Below are 16,838 nucleotides of genomic sequence, written 5' to 3' on the forward strand. Positions count from 1 at the left end.
ATGCCCCTAAGATGCCAAGGTTGCCCAGGGATGCAAAAGTAACCTTTTGCACAAACCCACTACTGAACTAACCATTCGTAAAATCAGTCCCCATCAGGCGCCTGGGTGGCGCAGCTGGTTAAGGGTCTGACTCTTGATCTCGGGCAGCTCAGGTCACGATCTCAGTTTGTGAGTTCGAGCCCCACGTTGGGCTCTGCACTGATGGCGTGGGGCCTGCTTGGGATTCTGTCTCTCCTTCTCTCTGCCCTCACCCACTTGTGCATGCTCTCTCTCTCTCTCCAAATAAATAAGCTTAAAATTTTTTCAAAAAAAAAAAATCAGCCCCTATCAAACATCCCTCCCAGGTCGCACGAGCCCCTGTCCGTCCAGTTCACCTTCTCCCTGTCGGTGACTCAGTGACTGACGGATGCTTCAACGACGGAGCAACACAACGCAAACCATGCACGAAGCGGGAGTGCAAACCTTCCCGGAGACGCGGGCCTTCGTGACGTCACCGAACACGACGGGAACAGTTTCCAACCAGCGACAGAGCCGCTGACAAAAACAACAATTTTGAGAGGGACGCTGACTGGACAGGAAAACGAGAGGGCGGCTGACAGGTGGGAGGTGTGCTCTGTATCCTCACGTGGGTGGTGGCTACACACGCAGGTAGACGCGGTAAAACTCCATCACGCCGTGTGTGCGCTTACAATACACTCCGCCGTATCTACATTAGACCTTAAGGGGGAGAAAAAGGAACGCAAGATGTCCTCTGACCTCCAAGAAGCACTGGGTCTAGATGTGAGGCCTAGAAACCCTACAGCCAGCCAGCCCCGGAGGCGGAGAGGTGGCAGAGCCCCTGGGCGCAGGGTGCCAGCGGCCCGCTCTGCCCCGGACCCCCAGTGCAGGGCAGCAACCGTGCCTAACGTCCTCGCACGGGGCAGGCTGTTACTTGCAGCCGGAAGCATCTTAACAGAGACAATGAGCAAGTGACTGGAGAAAGCCAAGACAGACGAGGCAACAGGAGGTCAAAGAAATACACCGGAAATCGAGGTAAAGCCCCTGGCCTTCCGAGTGGAACCCCTGAGCATTTTGGCAAAACGACTTTCTTTGGGAAGACGCTAGAAAAGTCTATCACGAGGGGCGCCTGGGGGGCTCCATCAGTTAAGCATCCGACTTCGGCTCAGGTCACGATCTCGCGGTTCGTGAGTTCGAGCCCCGGGTCGGGCTCTGTGCCGATGGCTGAGACCCTGGAGCCTCCTTCGGATTCTGTGTCTCCCTCTCTCTCTGCCCTTCCCCCACTCACGCTCTGTCTCTGAAAAATGAATAAACGTTTATTTAAAAAAGTCTATCACGATATGAAGGGTTCAATTCCATGCTATCTTACAATTTTAGAGAAAAATTATGTAAAAATCAGCAACTAACACTTGATTCACTCTTGTTCCATTCTAAGAATTTAACACAGCTGCAACCACAACATGAATGTTTTCATAATTCTGTTTCGTTCTTCGAGAGGCAACCTAAATAAAACCTTTCCTCCCTACCTGGCTATCACTGAGGTAGCACTCCTCTTGTAGGGTCAATTCATTTGACATGGCCTTGCTCTTGTACCAATTATCTTCAGAAAATAAAGATCCCTTATGTGATGAGATCACGAAGAAAATAAATCACTCACTCACATGTCTGCATTTTAAAAGTTCTAGAAGTCCCAGAAGTTCTAGGACACAGAGGCCCCGGGGCAGACTGGTCAAAAGTGTGAGCCCCAGAATGGCCTGCCTGGGTCGGAACCCCCGTCCGCTGGGGACTAGTGGGTGACCCTGTGGAAGCCGCTCTTCTGGGACTCTGTGTCCTCATCTACAAAGTAACAACGGCTCCTACTGCAGAAATTGTTGGAGGAGCATTAAATAGGCAATATGTAAAGTATTTCAGTCAACGAGTACTCAACAACTGTTAGCTATGATATTTCAAAACCTAAGACAACCAAAGTATATAAACGCCAACGTTGGAACTGAATTATTAGCAAAGGAAAAACTTTCTTAAAATCCCAGGCATTATGTTTAAATACAAGCACATACAGTTTAAGTAAAATTAAGACAAGCAAACATGGAAACAGATGTTGTACTTATCCTGTAAAGGAGCTATAAGTTTAATTTCTAAAGATAGAAGAACTTTTTATTTTTTTTTAACATTTTTTTATTTCTGAGAGACAAGAGGGAGACAGAGCGTGAGCAGGGAAAAGGGCAGAGAGAGAGGGAGACACAGAATCCAAAGCAGGCTCCAGGCTCTGGGCTGTCAGCCCAGAGCCCGACACAGGGCTCGAACTCACGAGCCGTGAGATCCTGACCTGAGCTGAAGTCGGATGCTCGACTGACTGAGCCACCCAGGCGCCCCGAGAAGAACTTTTTTAAAGGTACCATATCAAATCTATTGTGCTAGAAACTACTGTGTTGCCGTACCTTCTAGAGAGGATGTGAAAAATCTGAGTACAGAAATTGGGGGGGGGGGGGGGGGGGCAAGCATGGAAAACTTGGTCAATTCTCTCCTCTCCTCAAATTAATCCATTAATTTATCACAAGTCTAATTAAAATCCCAACAGGTTTGGGGGTGTCACTTTTCCTTTTATTTCATTTTTATTTGTTTTAACTGATAAAATAATTCTAAAACCCCTTTAGAAGAATGTATTAAATGGAAAAGCAAAGTTTTGAAAGTTCTAAGAAAACAAACAGTAACTTCCCTTACTAGACATTAAACTACAAACTTACAGTTGCTAAATCATGAGGAAATAGCACTGAGATCATTACCGCGTCCAGAAACAGAACTCGGTGTTTATGGAAACCCAGTACGTACACATGAAGGCGGCGTTTCAAGCCAATGAGAAAGGATGGCTTAGTCAACAGAGGATGGTGACAGGTGACCAGACACGCGACACTCAGATCCTAACCTAAACTCCCACCACCTTACATCAAAATAAATTGTAGGCGGCTTACACTGAAACATAAATGAAGCCATAAAGAGAAAAGAAGAAAACGTAGGTGAGTACACAGACAATTTTAGGTTGGGAAAGGCACGACAGCAAAGGCAGAAACTATCAAGGCGAGGACTGACAGAGGCACCTCTCTACCAAAACAAAGAAAACTAAAAGCCAAGGTGAATCGTCTCCCAGGTCCGTCCCCTGCAGTCTGCTCCCACGCAAACTCTGGGGTTGACCACATGACTGGCCAGGGCCCAGGAGACAAGGGGATAGGTGACAGGCAGGGGTCCGACAAGAGCCTGCACACCAAGGCTGCCACTTCTGCGTGAGCTGCCCACAGAAGGCCCGAGAAGGCCCAGGTGAGTCCCAGGGAGGTGCCTCACGTGCCTCCTACTGGCTGCGAGCTGGGGTGTCAACCTCGCGGGAGACGTTATACCTGCACGATGAGGGGCTCCCTGTTGACACAATAAATCACCGCGGGAATGACTTAACGTCCCACCGGGAAACAGACAAGCACATGAACAGACGATTCGCACAAGTACAGGGATGTCCAATAGTCACACGAGGAAATGTCCGACTCTCCTAGTAATCAAAGAAACACAAATCAAAACACTGACGGGTGCCTGGCTGGCCCAGTCGGTGGAGCCCATGACTCCTGATCCCGGGGGGTTGTGAGCTCCAGCCCCACCACGTTGGGCATAGAAAGAGCTTAAGAAAAATCTAAAAACTGAAACACTGAGATAACGCCTTCTGCCTATCAGATTGGCAAAGATTAAAAATGCTGATCCTGCCCTAACTTGGACGGAATGTTGGAAAGCTGACACTCTCATCTACTGTGGCTAATTTGGTAACGTGTATCAGAAACTAATAAAATTCCCTTTCGTCTGGTAAATTCATTTATTTTTCACTCAAATATTTACCGTGGACTCATAGCCACCTAGGTGGGAACCAGGAACACAGCCAGATCAGGCAGGACCTCAATAATCCGGGTTTTATTCCGGGAGTACTAAGATGCCACAGAAGGCGTTAGCAGCGAATGACAACAGCAACCGGCCACGTTTACGATCATTCTGACTGCTGCCCAGAGAAGGGGGGATGAGGATGGAAATGAGAAGCCGCTACGTGCCCACGTGAGGGGCGCCTGGCTGGCTGTCGGGGGAGCATGGGACTTGATCTCGGCATTGTTAAGTGTGAGCCCCACGTTGGGTGGAGACGTTACTTAAAAATAAAACCTTAAAAATAAATAAATGTTCACGCGAAGGGACCAGTGGCCCATATTTGAGTGGCGTCAGAGAGACGAAGAAGCAAACAGGTTGACCTCAGAGGACCCAACAGAAAAAAGTAAGAGAGAGGAAAAAATACATACTAGGAATTTATCCCAGAACATAAACAGATGTGCAGATAAAAAAGATCAAATACGTAGGCAAAGACATATATCCGAAGATGTTCACAGCACTGTTTTTATAATAACAAAAATGGTGAAAAAACTCTAAAACTCCATCCCCTAAGGAGTAAATTAAGCAGATTAAGGTCACCCAAAGCATAGTGAAAATACTACGCATTCTCTTAAAATTACATAGATCGGTACTGAGTGACAAGAATTATGTAAAAAGGCATCAATTACAAAACATATAATGTAGAACAATTTCACTTACAAACAGTACGATCTCACTTTTACTTAAAACACACTCGTACATACATAAACATACTTATGGCTGCATACGTGCGTTATAAAAAGTCTAGAAAGCTATAAATCAAAACAGCAAAACTCTAGATAGTTTGATTTTGAGTTATTAACATCTTCATACTTTCCATACCTTCTGAAATCTACATCAAAACTGTACTGGGAGTTTATAATGGAAGGGAAAAAGTAACTAAAACAAAACACTGACCAGACATTAACTGGGACAATAGTCATTGGTTCATTTTCTCAAAATACTGCAAACGCAAAGATTAAAGAGGTTACAAGGCAATAAAAATAACAATGTTCTAAATTAAAACTTATGATTCATAAAGCTTAAAGTGTTAAAAACTCAAGAGTCACAATTTGCTGGCAACCCCAGTCTAGCACGAGAAGGGGAGAGGTAGGGACATCTCAGGACTCTAGAAGAAGCAGACACTCAAACGGAACCAATGTGTGGTCACCCTAAAACCAAAGGAAGGTCCCTTCGCTACAGGGGTGAACGCCCAGCCTGCACCCCCCTGCGATGCGACCCAAAGAGCTATTCCTTTTATTTCACTCATGCTCTGGGTTCTTCAGGAAGCTTCCACCGCACCCAGCTGACACAAGTAACACAGAGGCCGAACAAGACAGAACACGGAGGGCCTCGCACACACAGTGAAAGGCAGTCAGTTTTGGACTTCGTGCCATGAGATGCACTGGCGGATAACAAATAGCAAATAACATTTGTATGCAGTATTACTGAAAACAAAACCTATCCACATATTGCCTAAACATTATACAGATCAGCTTCTTCTGCCAAAGTTCTATGAATGGCCAAAAAAATCTGGGTATCTTCCACCGTGGATTGAACTGTGCCCCCAACATTCACAAGTTGAAGCCCTAACCCCTAATGCGACTATATTCGGAGATAGGGCTTGTAGGAGGTAATGAAGATTACATGAGGTCATAAGTTTCTGTGGTTTAAGCCACCCAGTCTACAGTATTTGGTCATGGCGGCCTGAGCTGAGTAACACATCGTCCTTCATGAGTATCAGAAACTATCCAATTATTAGCATTTTAAGCCGTGGTAAGAATCAAAACAAAGGAGGCACTAAGTGGAAGTAAGTTAAACCCACACACATGCAAAAGCTTTCTGCTAAAACAGTATTTACAAGTCCCATGATCGAAGAGACTGTAAAACAGAATGATGGCCCTTCTATTAATTCAGGAAGCAACAAGGTAGTCCAGGATCATGGTATCCTCCACAGGGCTCTGGAGTTAAACAAACCCCAGTCTCGCTCTTTTTGGCCATTTCTTAGCTTTCTGTTTGAATAAGAAACAAACTACACCTATTCCTGTGCTCCAGATGCTGGCATTTGTTTGAATTAAATTAACATTTATTACATGCCAAATACTATGATACACCCTTTCGTACTCAGAACATCTTAAAGAACATTACAGGTGCTCCCAAAACGGTGGTTGCTATTACCAGTGAACAGATCCTGGAAAGGAATACCCTAGTCAAAGCCAAACATTTACATGAACACCCGCTATTTGCCAAATATTTTACCAATACCATAAACATAAAAATGCAAACCCTGCAGGGGTGCCTGGGTGGCTCGGCTGGTTAAGCATCCGACTTGGGCTCAGGGCACTATCTCCGTCGGTGAGATCAAGCCCCACGTCAGGCTCTGCACTGCACCACCAGTGCAGAGTGGAGCCTGCTCGGGATTCTTTCAAAGAAGGGATTTCTTTGAAGCCCCACGTCAGGCTCTGCACTGCACCACCAGTGCAGAGTGGAGCCTGCTCGGGATTCTTTCAAAGAAGGGATTCACTCTCATCAAGTCCATTTTGTGCGCCAAGTGCTACGCCTGGGTTTTATAGAATTTCTGATTTGGTTTTCCCAGTAGTTCTATAATGCAAAAAGTATCTCCATTTTCAAAACAAATTCAAATCTCAGACTATAACCGACTCAAAAATCAACTACTTAGTAAATGACAAAATAGAAGCCAAACTCAGGCTGACTTCAAAGCCGGTCCCCTTCACCCTCCGCCAAGCAACCGGTATGCTTAGATGCATGCACACTGCTTCACACCAAAATGATTCTTTGGAAAAGCTATTTGTTAATTAAATTCATTAGAAACATTCTAAAACAGAAGCTTCACAATGGAAAGAAATTTCTAGAAAATATGAGCTCTCTTGTTGCACAACTCACTGTTTACTTTCTTTAGCAAATAACATTTGTATGCAGTATTACTGAAAACAAAACCTATCCACATATTGCCTAAACATTATACAGATCAGCTTCTTCTGCCAAAGTTCTATGAATGGCCAAAAAAATCTGGGTATCTTCCACCGTGGATTGAACTGTGCCCCCAACATTCACAAGTTGAAGCCCTAACCCCTAATGCGACTATATTCGGAGATAGGGCTTGTAGGAGGTAATGAAGATTACATGAGGTCATAAGTTTCTGTGGTTTAAGCCACCCAGTCTACAGTATTTGGTCATGGCGGCCTGAGCTGAGTAACACATCGTCCTTCATGAGTATCAGAAACTATCCAATTATTAGCATTTTAAGCCGTGGTAAGAATCAAAACAAAGGAGGCACTAAGTGGAAGTAAGTTAAACCCACACACATGCAAAAGCTTTCTGCTAAAACAGTATTTACAAGTCCCATGATCGAAGAGACTGTAAAACAGAATGATGGCCCTTCTATTAATTCAGGAAGCAACAAGGTAGTCCAGGATCATGGTATCCTCCACAGGGCTCTGGAGTTAAACAAACCCCAGTCTCGCTCTTTTTGGCCATTTCTTAGCTTTCTGTTTGAATAAGAAACAAACTACACCTATTCCTGTGCTCCAGATGCTGGCATTTGTTTGAATTAAATTAACATTTATTACATGCCAAATACTATGATACACCCTTTCGTACTCAGAACATCTTAAAGAACATTACAGGTGCTCCCAAAACGGTGGTTGCTATTACCAGTGAACAGATCCTGGAAAGGAATACCCTAGTCAAAGCCAAACATTTACATGAACACCCGCTATTTGCCAAATATTTTACCAATACCATAAACATAAAAATGCAAACCCTGCAGGGGTGCCTGGGTGGCTCGGCTGGTTAAGCATCCGACTTGGGCTCAGGGCACTATCTCCGTCGGTGAGATCAAGCCCCACGTCAGGCTCTGCACTGCACCACCAGTGCAGAGTGGAGCCTGCTCGGGATTCTTTCAAAGAAGGGATTTCTTTGAAGCCCCACGTCAGGCTCTGCACTGCACCACCAGTGCAGAGTGGAGCCTGCTCGGGATTCTTTCAAAGAAGGGATTCACTCTCATCAAGTCCATTTTGTGCGCCAAGTGCTACGCCTGGGTTTTATAGAATTTCTGATTTGGTTTTCCCAGTAGTTCTATAATGCAAAAAGTATCTCCATTTTCAAAACAAATTCAAATCTCAGACTATAACCGACTCAAAAATCAACTACTTAGTAAATGACAAAATAGAAGCCAAACTCAGGCTGACTTCAAAGCCGGTCCCCTTCACCCTCCGCCAAGCAACCGGTATGCTTAGATGCATGCACACTGCTTCACACCAAAATGATTCTTTGGAAAAGCTATTTGTTAATTAAATTCATTAGAAACATTCTAAAACAGAAGCTTCACAATGGAAAGAAATTTCTAGAAAATATGAGCTCTCTTGTTGCACAACTCACTGTTTACTTTCTTTAGCAAATAACATTTGTATGCAGTATTACTGAAAACAAAACCTATCCACATATTGCCTAAACATTATACAGATCAGCTTCTTCTGCCAAAGTTCTATGAATGGCCAAAAAAATCTGGGTATCTTCCACCGTGGATTGAACTGTGCCCCCAACATTCACAAGTTGAAGCCCTAACCCCTAATGCGACTATATTCGGAGATAGGGCTTGTAGGAGGTAATGAAGATTACATGAGGTCATAAGTTTCTGTGGTTTAAGCCACCCAGTCTACAGTATTTGGTCATGGCGGCCTGAGCTGAGTAACACATCGTCCTTCATGAGTATCAGAAACTATCCAATTATTAGCATTTTAAGCCGTGGTAAGAATCAAAACAAAGGAGGCACTAAGTGGAAGTAAGTTAAACCCACACACATGCAAAAGCTTTCTGCTAAAACAGTATTTACAAGTCCCATGATCGAAGAGACTGTAAAACAGAATGATGGCCCTTCTATTAATTCAGGAAGCAACAAGGTAGTCCAGGATCATGGTATCCTCCACAGGGCTCTGGAGTTAAACAAACCCCAGTCTCGCTCTTTTTGGCCATTTCTTAGCTTTCTGTTTGAATAAGAAACAAACTACACCTATTCCTGTGCTCCAGATGCTGGCATTTGTTTGAATTAAATTAACATTTATTACATGCCAAATACTATGATACACCCTTTCGTACTCAGAACATCTTAAAGAACATTACAGGTGCTCCCAAAACGGTGGTTGCTATTACCAGTGAACAGATCCTGGAAAGGAATACCCTAGTCAAAGCCAAACATTTACATGAACACCCGCTATTTGCCAAATATTTTACCAATACCATAAACATAAAAATGCAAACCCTGCAGGGGTGCCTGGGTGGCTCGGCTGGTTAAGCATCCGACTTGGGCTCAGGGCACTATCTCCGTCGGTGAGATCAAGCCCCACGTCAGGCTCTGCACTGCACCACCAGTGCAGAGTGGAGCCTGCTCGGGATTCTCTCCTCCCTGCGCCCCGCCCCTCTCTGCCCCTCTGCCACTCAAGTGTGCTCTGTCTCTCAAAATAAATAAATAAACTTTTTTTAAAAAAATGCAATCCCTGCCTTCAAGGAGCTTACAATGAAAAGAGACAGATAGATTCGGATATTTATAAAACAACACAGTAAACGCAAAAGCAAAAAAATATACAGAGCATATGGGAACACAGGGGAATGCCAGAAAACTTCATAAGCCCTTATTTGGAGAAACATCTATTGAGGTACAGCTCAACTCAGACTCCTTTAACTTTTACGTATACTCAGTCTCATCCATCAATTGGGGGGAGGGAGGGTTAAGTCGACACAGGAAGTGTTTAAGTCCCCTCTTCCTCCCCCACAACCGCATAAAAACTGAAATCACATTTTCCCAAATCCTTCTTTCGCCAGCGATAAAGACTGGGTGTTTTGTAAGTTACACAATTACCCTAGATTGAAGCTGTGAGTAGGGTAAGTAACCAAAACCGTCAGTCCGGTATGTGATTCCTTCTACACCAGCCAAATGGGGTCTGCCTAGTTCCTCTGGGGGAAAGTCACACATCCAACAAGTACAGTGTAAATGAAGAGCAATGACAACAGAGACACCAGTCCGTGCATCCTTTCATGGGTATCTCACTTGTCACCTGACACGACAATCCTGTGAAATAAAAGGATACCTCCATTTTTACCAGTCTGCTCAATTAATGAGAAAATCCCGAATCTTCTGAGCCTTGATTGTACATTCTAAAATTCATCTTAAGCGTATCATTACCATAAATGAAGGTAACAAAATCCTAACAAGTATTTTGAAGACTCTAAACATCCACATAGGAAGGAAACATCAAAGATCAATCTCCTCACTTAGGAAGTAAGAAGGCTGGACTAGATCAGACGAGAAGGACCATGCCAGGAAACACCCCCACTGCCACACTCTGGGTGGCCACACGCGGGTCCCAAACAAACACCACTCATGCACGCTTTCCCACCAAGCCCAGAAATGCATTTATGTGTGAGTCAACAAGGCAGCCACCAGCAGTTGGGAGCAGATAAGCAAAATGTAACCTACTTACCATCCTTGAACTAGAAAGGCCCAGAAAGGCAAAGCAAACTGCCTGAAAGTTTAACATAACTAGTCTAAAACAGAGCTGAGCCGGGAAACAAGAGCAGGAATAGAACTGTATGCTGCTTTATAAAGCATACAAAACATCTTCTCTGCCCTTATCATTTGACTCTCACTACCCAGGCAATAACTGTCCCTGTTTTTACATATTTTTAAATGCGGATCAGTGAAATAACGTGATTAGCTCAAGGGTATCCAGCTAGTAAGTGGCTTTGATGAACCCTCATAACTCTACCACTAACCTTTTCTTTTTAATACGAAAGTCGCCCGGGGGGCGCCTGGGTGGCTCGGTGGGTTGAGCGACTGACTTCGGCTCAGGTCATGACCGCACGGTTCGTGGGTTTGAGCCCCGCGTTGGGCTCTGTGCTGACAGCTCAGAGCCTGGAGCCTGCTTCGGATTCTGTGTCTCCCTCTCTCTCTGACCCTCCCCCGTTCATGCTCTGTCTCTCACTCTCAAAAATAAATAAACATTAAAAAAAAAAAAAGTCACCCAGTAGAGAGTGTAAGTATGGACGATTTACACGTAATATGGACCTAAGAACGTCTGAGCTCTTGGCCACTAGTCTACACGCAATTATGTTATATCAGACAAGCTCCTCTTTCCATCAGAAAAGAGCTTGAGGAAGTAACCAACTAGGTTAAAAAAAAAAAATCACTTAAAAGGCCTACACTACGTTAAAATTACATATACACACACCTGCCTCAAACATAAATCCTCTATCTTCCACTTCTAAAACATTACACAAATGAAAAATAATAGAACCAAAAAGTTGCACATTACCCTAATAAAACTACCAGTTTTCTGGGTCTCCACCTTTTTTCACCGTCTCGAGTAAGAAACACACTTTCTCGTTTTGTAAACAATCCTCTTTAAATGAAGTATTAACACTTAATTCCACATACTGCCTTTGACACATGTAGCATGCCTTTAAGATGGTCTCAAGAATGGACAGCATCACTCCAGCCTGGGAATATTACACGCAGCGAGCCTGCTATTCCTGAAATTGAAGTCATCTGAGAGATCTTATCATAAATACTTAAATGGCAACATATTCATCATATCCTCTCTTCGGAACTCTGACCAACTGAAATGGAAATTCCTGCCCATGCATTCCTATTTCTGGATGGACTTTAAAACATCAGACCTACTCCTTAATATAAAGACTCAATTTAATACTACCACTCGTATGTCCCACAGTACTTAAAAGCATCATTGAGATGAAGTCAAATGTTAATATAACCCGAAAAGCCCTTTCTTAAGCACCAAAATATCCCAAAGCCTTTTGCAACCAGCACAAGGACCTTTTATTCCCATACCAAACCAGCCTACCTTTATAGGGATCTGTGGAAATGTGTCCACCTGAGTTGTACAAACCACCTACCAAATCATCTAATGCCTACCAAGTGAAAAGCTGATCCTTTTTTGTGCTCTTAAATTATTCAAAATGAGCCTACAAAGAATTGCCGTGAACTACCTGGACGAGCCTTTCAGACCGCTGCACCAGCTTCTGTTTTTGGGCTACTGGAAAGTATTCGGGGGATTCCTTCCTCTCCAAATTTAGAAAGGAACAGAGCAGGAAGCTTAGAAATTACAAATCATTCTTCCTTAGAAAAGGGACTTTTAGGGGAAGACATAATTTACCTGTGACAGGCCGACAACTGTACGGGATAGTGATCAAACTTCACTGAATACCCAGAACTACTTTTTTTAATTTTTTTTTTTGGTTCATCACCTCTGAATCAAACAACTTTATAATCGTTTTATTTTAAAACACCCCAGTTTCACTGTTCTACATTTCTCAATGTTGATATAAATGTACCCAGAATTTGGAGAAAAAAAAAAAAAAACTTGTCACTTCTGGTCTGCAAGACTCCTACAGCATTAAATCTTTGAAAAAAATATCAACAATAGTATGAGAAGATATAAGGTTACCCATGTTTTATTACAGTTCCTGCGTTTTCAAGGACATCAGTACGTGGAGGAAAAAAACCATGCTCAAAACCCACGGTTCAGTTTTTCAAGCCATATTTTACAAAGATGATGTTTTTGGTTTGCATGCCATAATTACATTTCAAACTGATCCTTCCCGTTTGAAAAGAAGTTGTGTGAAATGACTAAGGAAAAGGGATCTCTTAGAGGCACACCACTAAACACATTTTTAAGGCCAGGAAGATCAAGGTTTGAAACTTGGAATCAGAGAAAACAGAACTCAAATTCCCAGTAAGCTACAGTGAAAAAATACAGCTATGTCACACGAGAATGTATTAAAAAAAAAAAAGGGGGGGGGGGAGTGTTCAACCTTGATGGAATAAAAAGAAGGAAAACTAGCGTTGGAAATGGAAACTACTTAAATTGAGGCAGAATCCCCATGACATGACATTTTCTCGCCCAAGCGAAGGAATCCGCAGATTCGATCGCCGAAATCTCGCATCGCCTTCGGAAGGTCTGGGCAGAGGCGGGCCGTTAATCTTTAACACAAAGGAGCGAGCGCGGCGAAGGCGCCGCGAGACCACCGCCCCCCGAGGCCGGAGCCCGGCGCCCCCGGGACCCCCGGAGGCGGGACCCCCGCGGGCGGGCTTGCGCGGACCCCGGGGCGCCTCGCGGCCGCCCCCACGCGCGGGGAGAGACCGCGGGGAGAGACCGCCGCAGCGCCGGGCCCGCCGAGGCCGCCACGCTTCCCGACGGCACCCCGGGGCCGCGCTCGGCGGCGGGGGAGGCGCCCACGGGCAGAGGCCAGCGCGCCCCCCACACCCACGCGGGCCCGCGCCCCCCGCCCCGCCGCCTCCCGGTCACCTTCGGGCGCCCCGCGGGCCCCCGCGCCCGCACGCTTGGGGCTCCCAAACTTTTCTGCTCCCCCCCCCCACCCGCCCACCCCCGTTACAGCCGGGCTCTCGGGACGAAGGCGCACGACTCCTCACCTCCGCCCGGAACAATGCCCGTCTCCCGGCAACGCGCACGCCGGGGCCTGCGGCCCCCTCCCCATCCCCACCCCCGGGCCGGGCCGGGCCGGGCGCGCGGGCGGGGGAGGGAAGCGGCCGAGCAGGGCCTCGGGGACGGCGGGCGGAGCCGGGCGGCGGCGGGTGCGGAGCGAGGCCCGAGGGACAAAGGGACGGAGGCGCCGAGGCCGGGCGGCGCCCGCCGGGGGTTGGGGGTGGGAGGAGGGGGGACTCCGCGGGGTCGCGGCGCCCGCCGCACAATGGCCCGCCGCCCGCGCCCTCACCTCATGGTGCCGGCGGCCGGGGACGCGGGGGGCGCGAGCCGGGCCTCTCCTCCGGGGGCGGGGACGCGGCTGGCGGCCGGCGGCCGGCGCTACACCATGTCCCCGCGCGAAGCGGCGGCGCCGGCCGGACGCGGGAGACGCGGCGGGGGCCGCGAGGCTGCGAGCGCGGGGGCCGAGGCTGCGCGTCGTCCCGCTGCGGGAGCGCCCGGCCGCCCTGGGAGGGGAGCCCGCCGCCGCCGCCGCCGGGCCAAGTGCTGGCGGCGCCGCAGCCGCGGAGGAGAGCCGCGAGCGCCGCGCGGGGCCGGGGAGGCGGGGCGCGCGGCCGAGGAGCACGCAGGCGCCGCCCTCGCTCCCTCCCCGCCCCCTCCCGCCCCTCCCCCTCCCCTCCGGCGCGAGGGCGGGGCGGGGCGGGGGGCGCGCGGCGAGGGGCGGGGCGGGGAGGGAGCGCCCCCGCGCCGGCCGCCCAGGCCCGCCGCCCTGCGGAGCGCGCTCGGCGGGGCCCCTTTGTGGCCTCTCGCCCGCCGCCCGCGCTGCCCCCGGGCCTTTCCCGGCGGCCGGGCTGCGGGGGCCTTGCGGGGGGTGGGTGGGGGTGGCTAGCGGGTCCTCGGTTGGGGCGGTGGCTAGCGGGTCCTCGGGGGGGGGGGGGGGGTGGCTAGCGGGACTGCGGGAGGCAGGGGTGCTGCCTGGCGTGCGGGGGCGGGAGCAGCGGAGGCCTGCGGGGGACAGCTGGGGGCTGCGGGGCAGTGGGTGCTGCGGCCGACAGCGGGGCCTGCGGGGGCGGCAGCTGGGGGCTTCGAGGCCTGCGGGGAGGAGCGGGCGTTGGTGGGGACAGCGGGGACCTGGGGGGAGGGGCTGCGGGGGTCGGGGGGACAGCGTGGGGGGGCGGGGGGATTGCGGGCTCTCCAGCCGGCTCCTGGGCGGGGGTGGGGCGCCTAAATGGGCCGCGAGGGCCGCCGGGGCGCCGCACCAGCCGGGAGACACGGGAGACACGCGCACTGGGGGCGGGCATGACCTCATCGGCTGGCTCACGCAGGGGGGAGGGGGGAGGACGCGGGCCGGGGGGCGAACCCGCGACAGTTGCAAAGGCTTCCGCAGGTCTTCCCTGCGCTCCAGGTCACCCGCTTTGAAAGGTAGCTGTCGAGTGGGGCGCCGCAGGCCCGTGGAAATCCACGGGGGCGGGGGGGTGGGGGCCGTCCTCCAGCGAGGCAGAATTTATGGTGTGGGAGGTTGTCGGCCCCCAAAGCAAATCCGGGAATCCAGTAAGAATTCAGACTGGACAAATGGCAGGCGTCCTGCAGTCGCCAGGAGGAGGAGGAGGAGGAGGAGGAGGAGGGTGGGTCTCCTCTGGGGTAGGTGGCCCGGTGGAAAAGGTCTGCTGCTGCGGGCTCCCCGGCGGCCTGCGCGGGCCCGTCCAAAATGGAGGCCCAGGCAGGGCCCCAGGAAGCCGTTCAAAAGTTTGGATGGTTTGTTTTAAGACGGAGGTACAATTCCAACTGTAGTTATGCCACTGGAGACCGTTTACACTTGCAAAGGAAACGTGAGCAGGCGACAGGCATGCTTGGTCAATGCCTGGCTTGTCTGTGATGGAACCGCGCGGCCCAGTTTTCACTATAAAAAGCATCCTGGTTTCAGACTCGACGCTGAGTTATTTTCTTTTCGGAACCCGCAGCCTCCAACCAACAGTGACCTGCAGCTATGGCACAGGACCAGGGTGGCCTCAGGTAGCGGAAAGCACAGTGCCTCTGCTTTAACGTGGTGTTCTTGAAGAACGCTAATTTCCGCCCACACACCTAATTACAGCTTACCGCCACACAGCATCTTATTCAGGGACCTCCGAGCGCTGGGAGAGAACACCCTCGCCAGTCAACTGTCCTCGTTGCCACATTACGGGCAGAGACAGGGAGGTGAAGAGCTCAAGAACTGGACGAGTTAGTTGAACCGGCACCGTTAAGAATGATAGCTACCAACTGTGAAGGTCATTGTCTCTGCCTCAATACCGCGGTGGTTTCCATCATTAAGACAGGGGCCCTTCCAATATTACCCTCCCGATTAGCCAAAGACCATTTGCTGCCGAGGCTTTTTTTCTTGGAAAAGTAATAAGACGTGCTGAAGTATCTTGGGGAAGTATTAATAAGACACGTTCGACCACAAAGAATTTGCACCACTTTGCCTGAGTCCATTCATAGCAATACAGTAAATCCAATAGAGCTTGTGTTTCAGGGAAAACTCTCAGGAAGGGCCAAAAGGGGTGGAGATGTTGCTGTAATGACTCAAACCACCTCCTGTCAGAGAGAGAGGCAAGGATAAAAATGCCTTACAGATGACTCCATAACTTACTTCTCGTTTGTGAAATTTAATCCATGCCGCACTCAGTAAGCGATCTGTCCCATCTCTATCCTGACGGCAAACATTCCAACGGTATGGGCACCGAATTAGGCAATCCGGGTGGAAAAGCCTCCTCTTATTTCCTGTGTTTATTAAAAATGTACCAGCCAAGAATCTTGGCTGCCTACGGCCATTTTCATCCTCTCGCATGGCAGCTCGCCAGTCGGTCATACCATTGCCTTTGGATTTAGATATGGCAACGGGTGGCTTGACCTCCAAAGGTCATTCTGTGGAAAGGCAATTTGTTGTCTCCGGGACAAAAATGTTATTGCTTCTCGTGCGTATTTGGTTTACCAAAGTGGGCCGAGAGGAACTGGAGCTAGGAAATCACAGACTAGTTCTGGCCACAGAGGAAACTTTGTGGAACATGTCACCCTATAGAATTAAAGAATTTTAGGGGTGCCTGGGTGGCTCAGTCGGTTGAGCGTCCGACTTCAGCTCAGGTCATGATCTCACAGTCTGTGGGTTTGAGCCCGGCGTCGGGCTCTGGGCTGACAGCTCGGAGCCAGGAGCCTGCTTCGGATTCTGTATCTCTCTCTCTCTCTCTCTGCCCCTCCCCCACTCTCTCTCTCTCTCTCAAATAAACAAAAAAATTTAGAAAAATATTCTTTCTAAAAAAAGAATTTTAGAGATGGAAAGAATCTTAAGTCCATCCCACTCATTTTTTTCCAAAAAAAGTGAGACCCAGAGAGGTTAAGTAAATCGCCCGCCGTCACACAGCCCCTCTGTGGTCGGACTTGAACCCCAGATTAACAGTT

The 16,838-nt window shown here is 48.8% G+C and overlaps 1 protein-coding gene across 11 annotated transcripts in view; it reads right to left on the reverse strand.

Moving 5' to 3' along the window:
- ENAH (ENAH actin regulator) overlaps window positions 1-14,005 on the reverse strand; it is a 139,760-nt gene extending 125,755 nt beyond the window's left edge. For 9 of the 11 annotated variants that reach the window (XM_058701429.1, XM_058701428.1, XM_058701427.1 and 6 more), the window contains exon 1: window positions 13,394-13,685. In XM_058701429.1, the coding sequence (XP_058557412.1) occupies window positions 13,394-13,458 (65 nt within the window). In that variant the 5' untranslated portion in view covers window positions 13,459-13,685. The other 2 variants (XM_058701418.1, XM_058701419.1) reach the window with 2 other exon arrangements.
- Window positions 14,006-16,838: the final 2,833 nt, after the last annotated feature.

Source organism: Neofelis nebulosa, chromosome 15 (genome assembly GCF_028018385.1).
Source record: "Neofelis nebulosa isolate mNeoNeb1 chromosome 15, mNeoNeb1.pri, whole genome shotgun sequence".
Classification (NCBI taxonomy): Eukaryota; Metazoa; Chordata; class Mammalia; order Carnivora; family Felidae; genus Neofelis; species Neofelis nebulosa.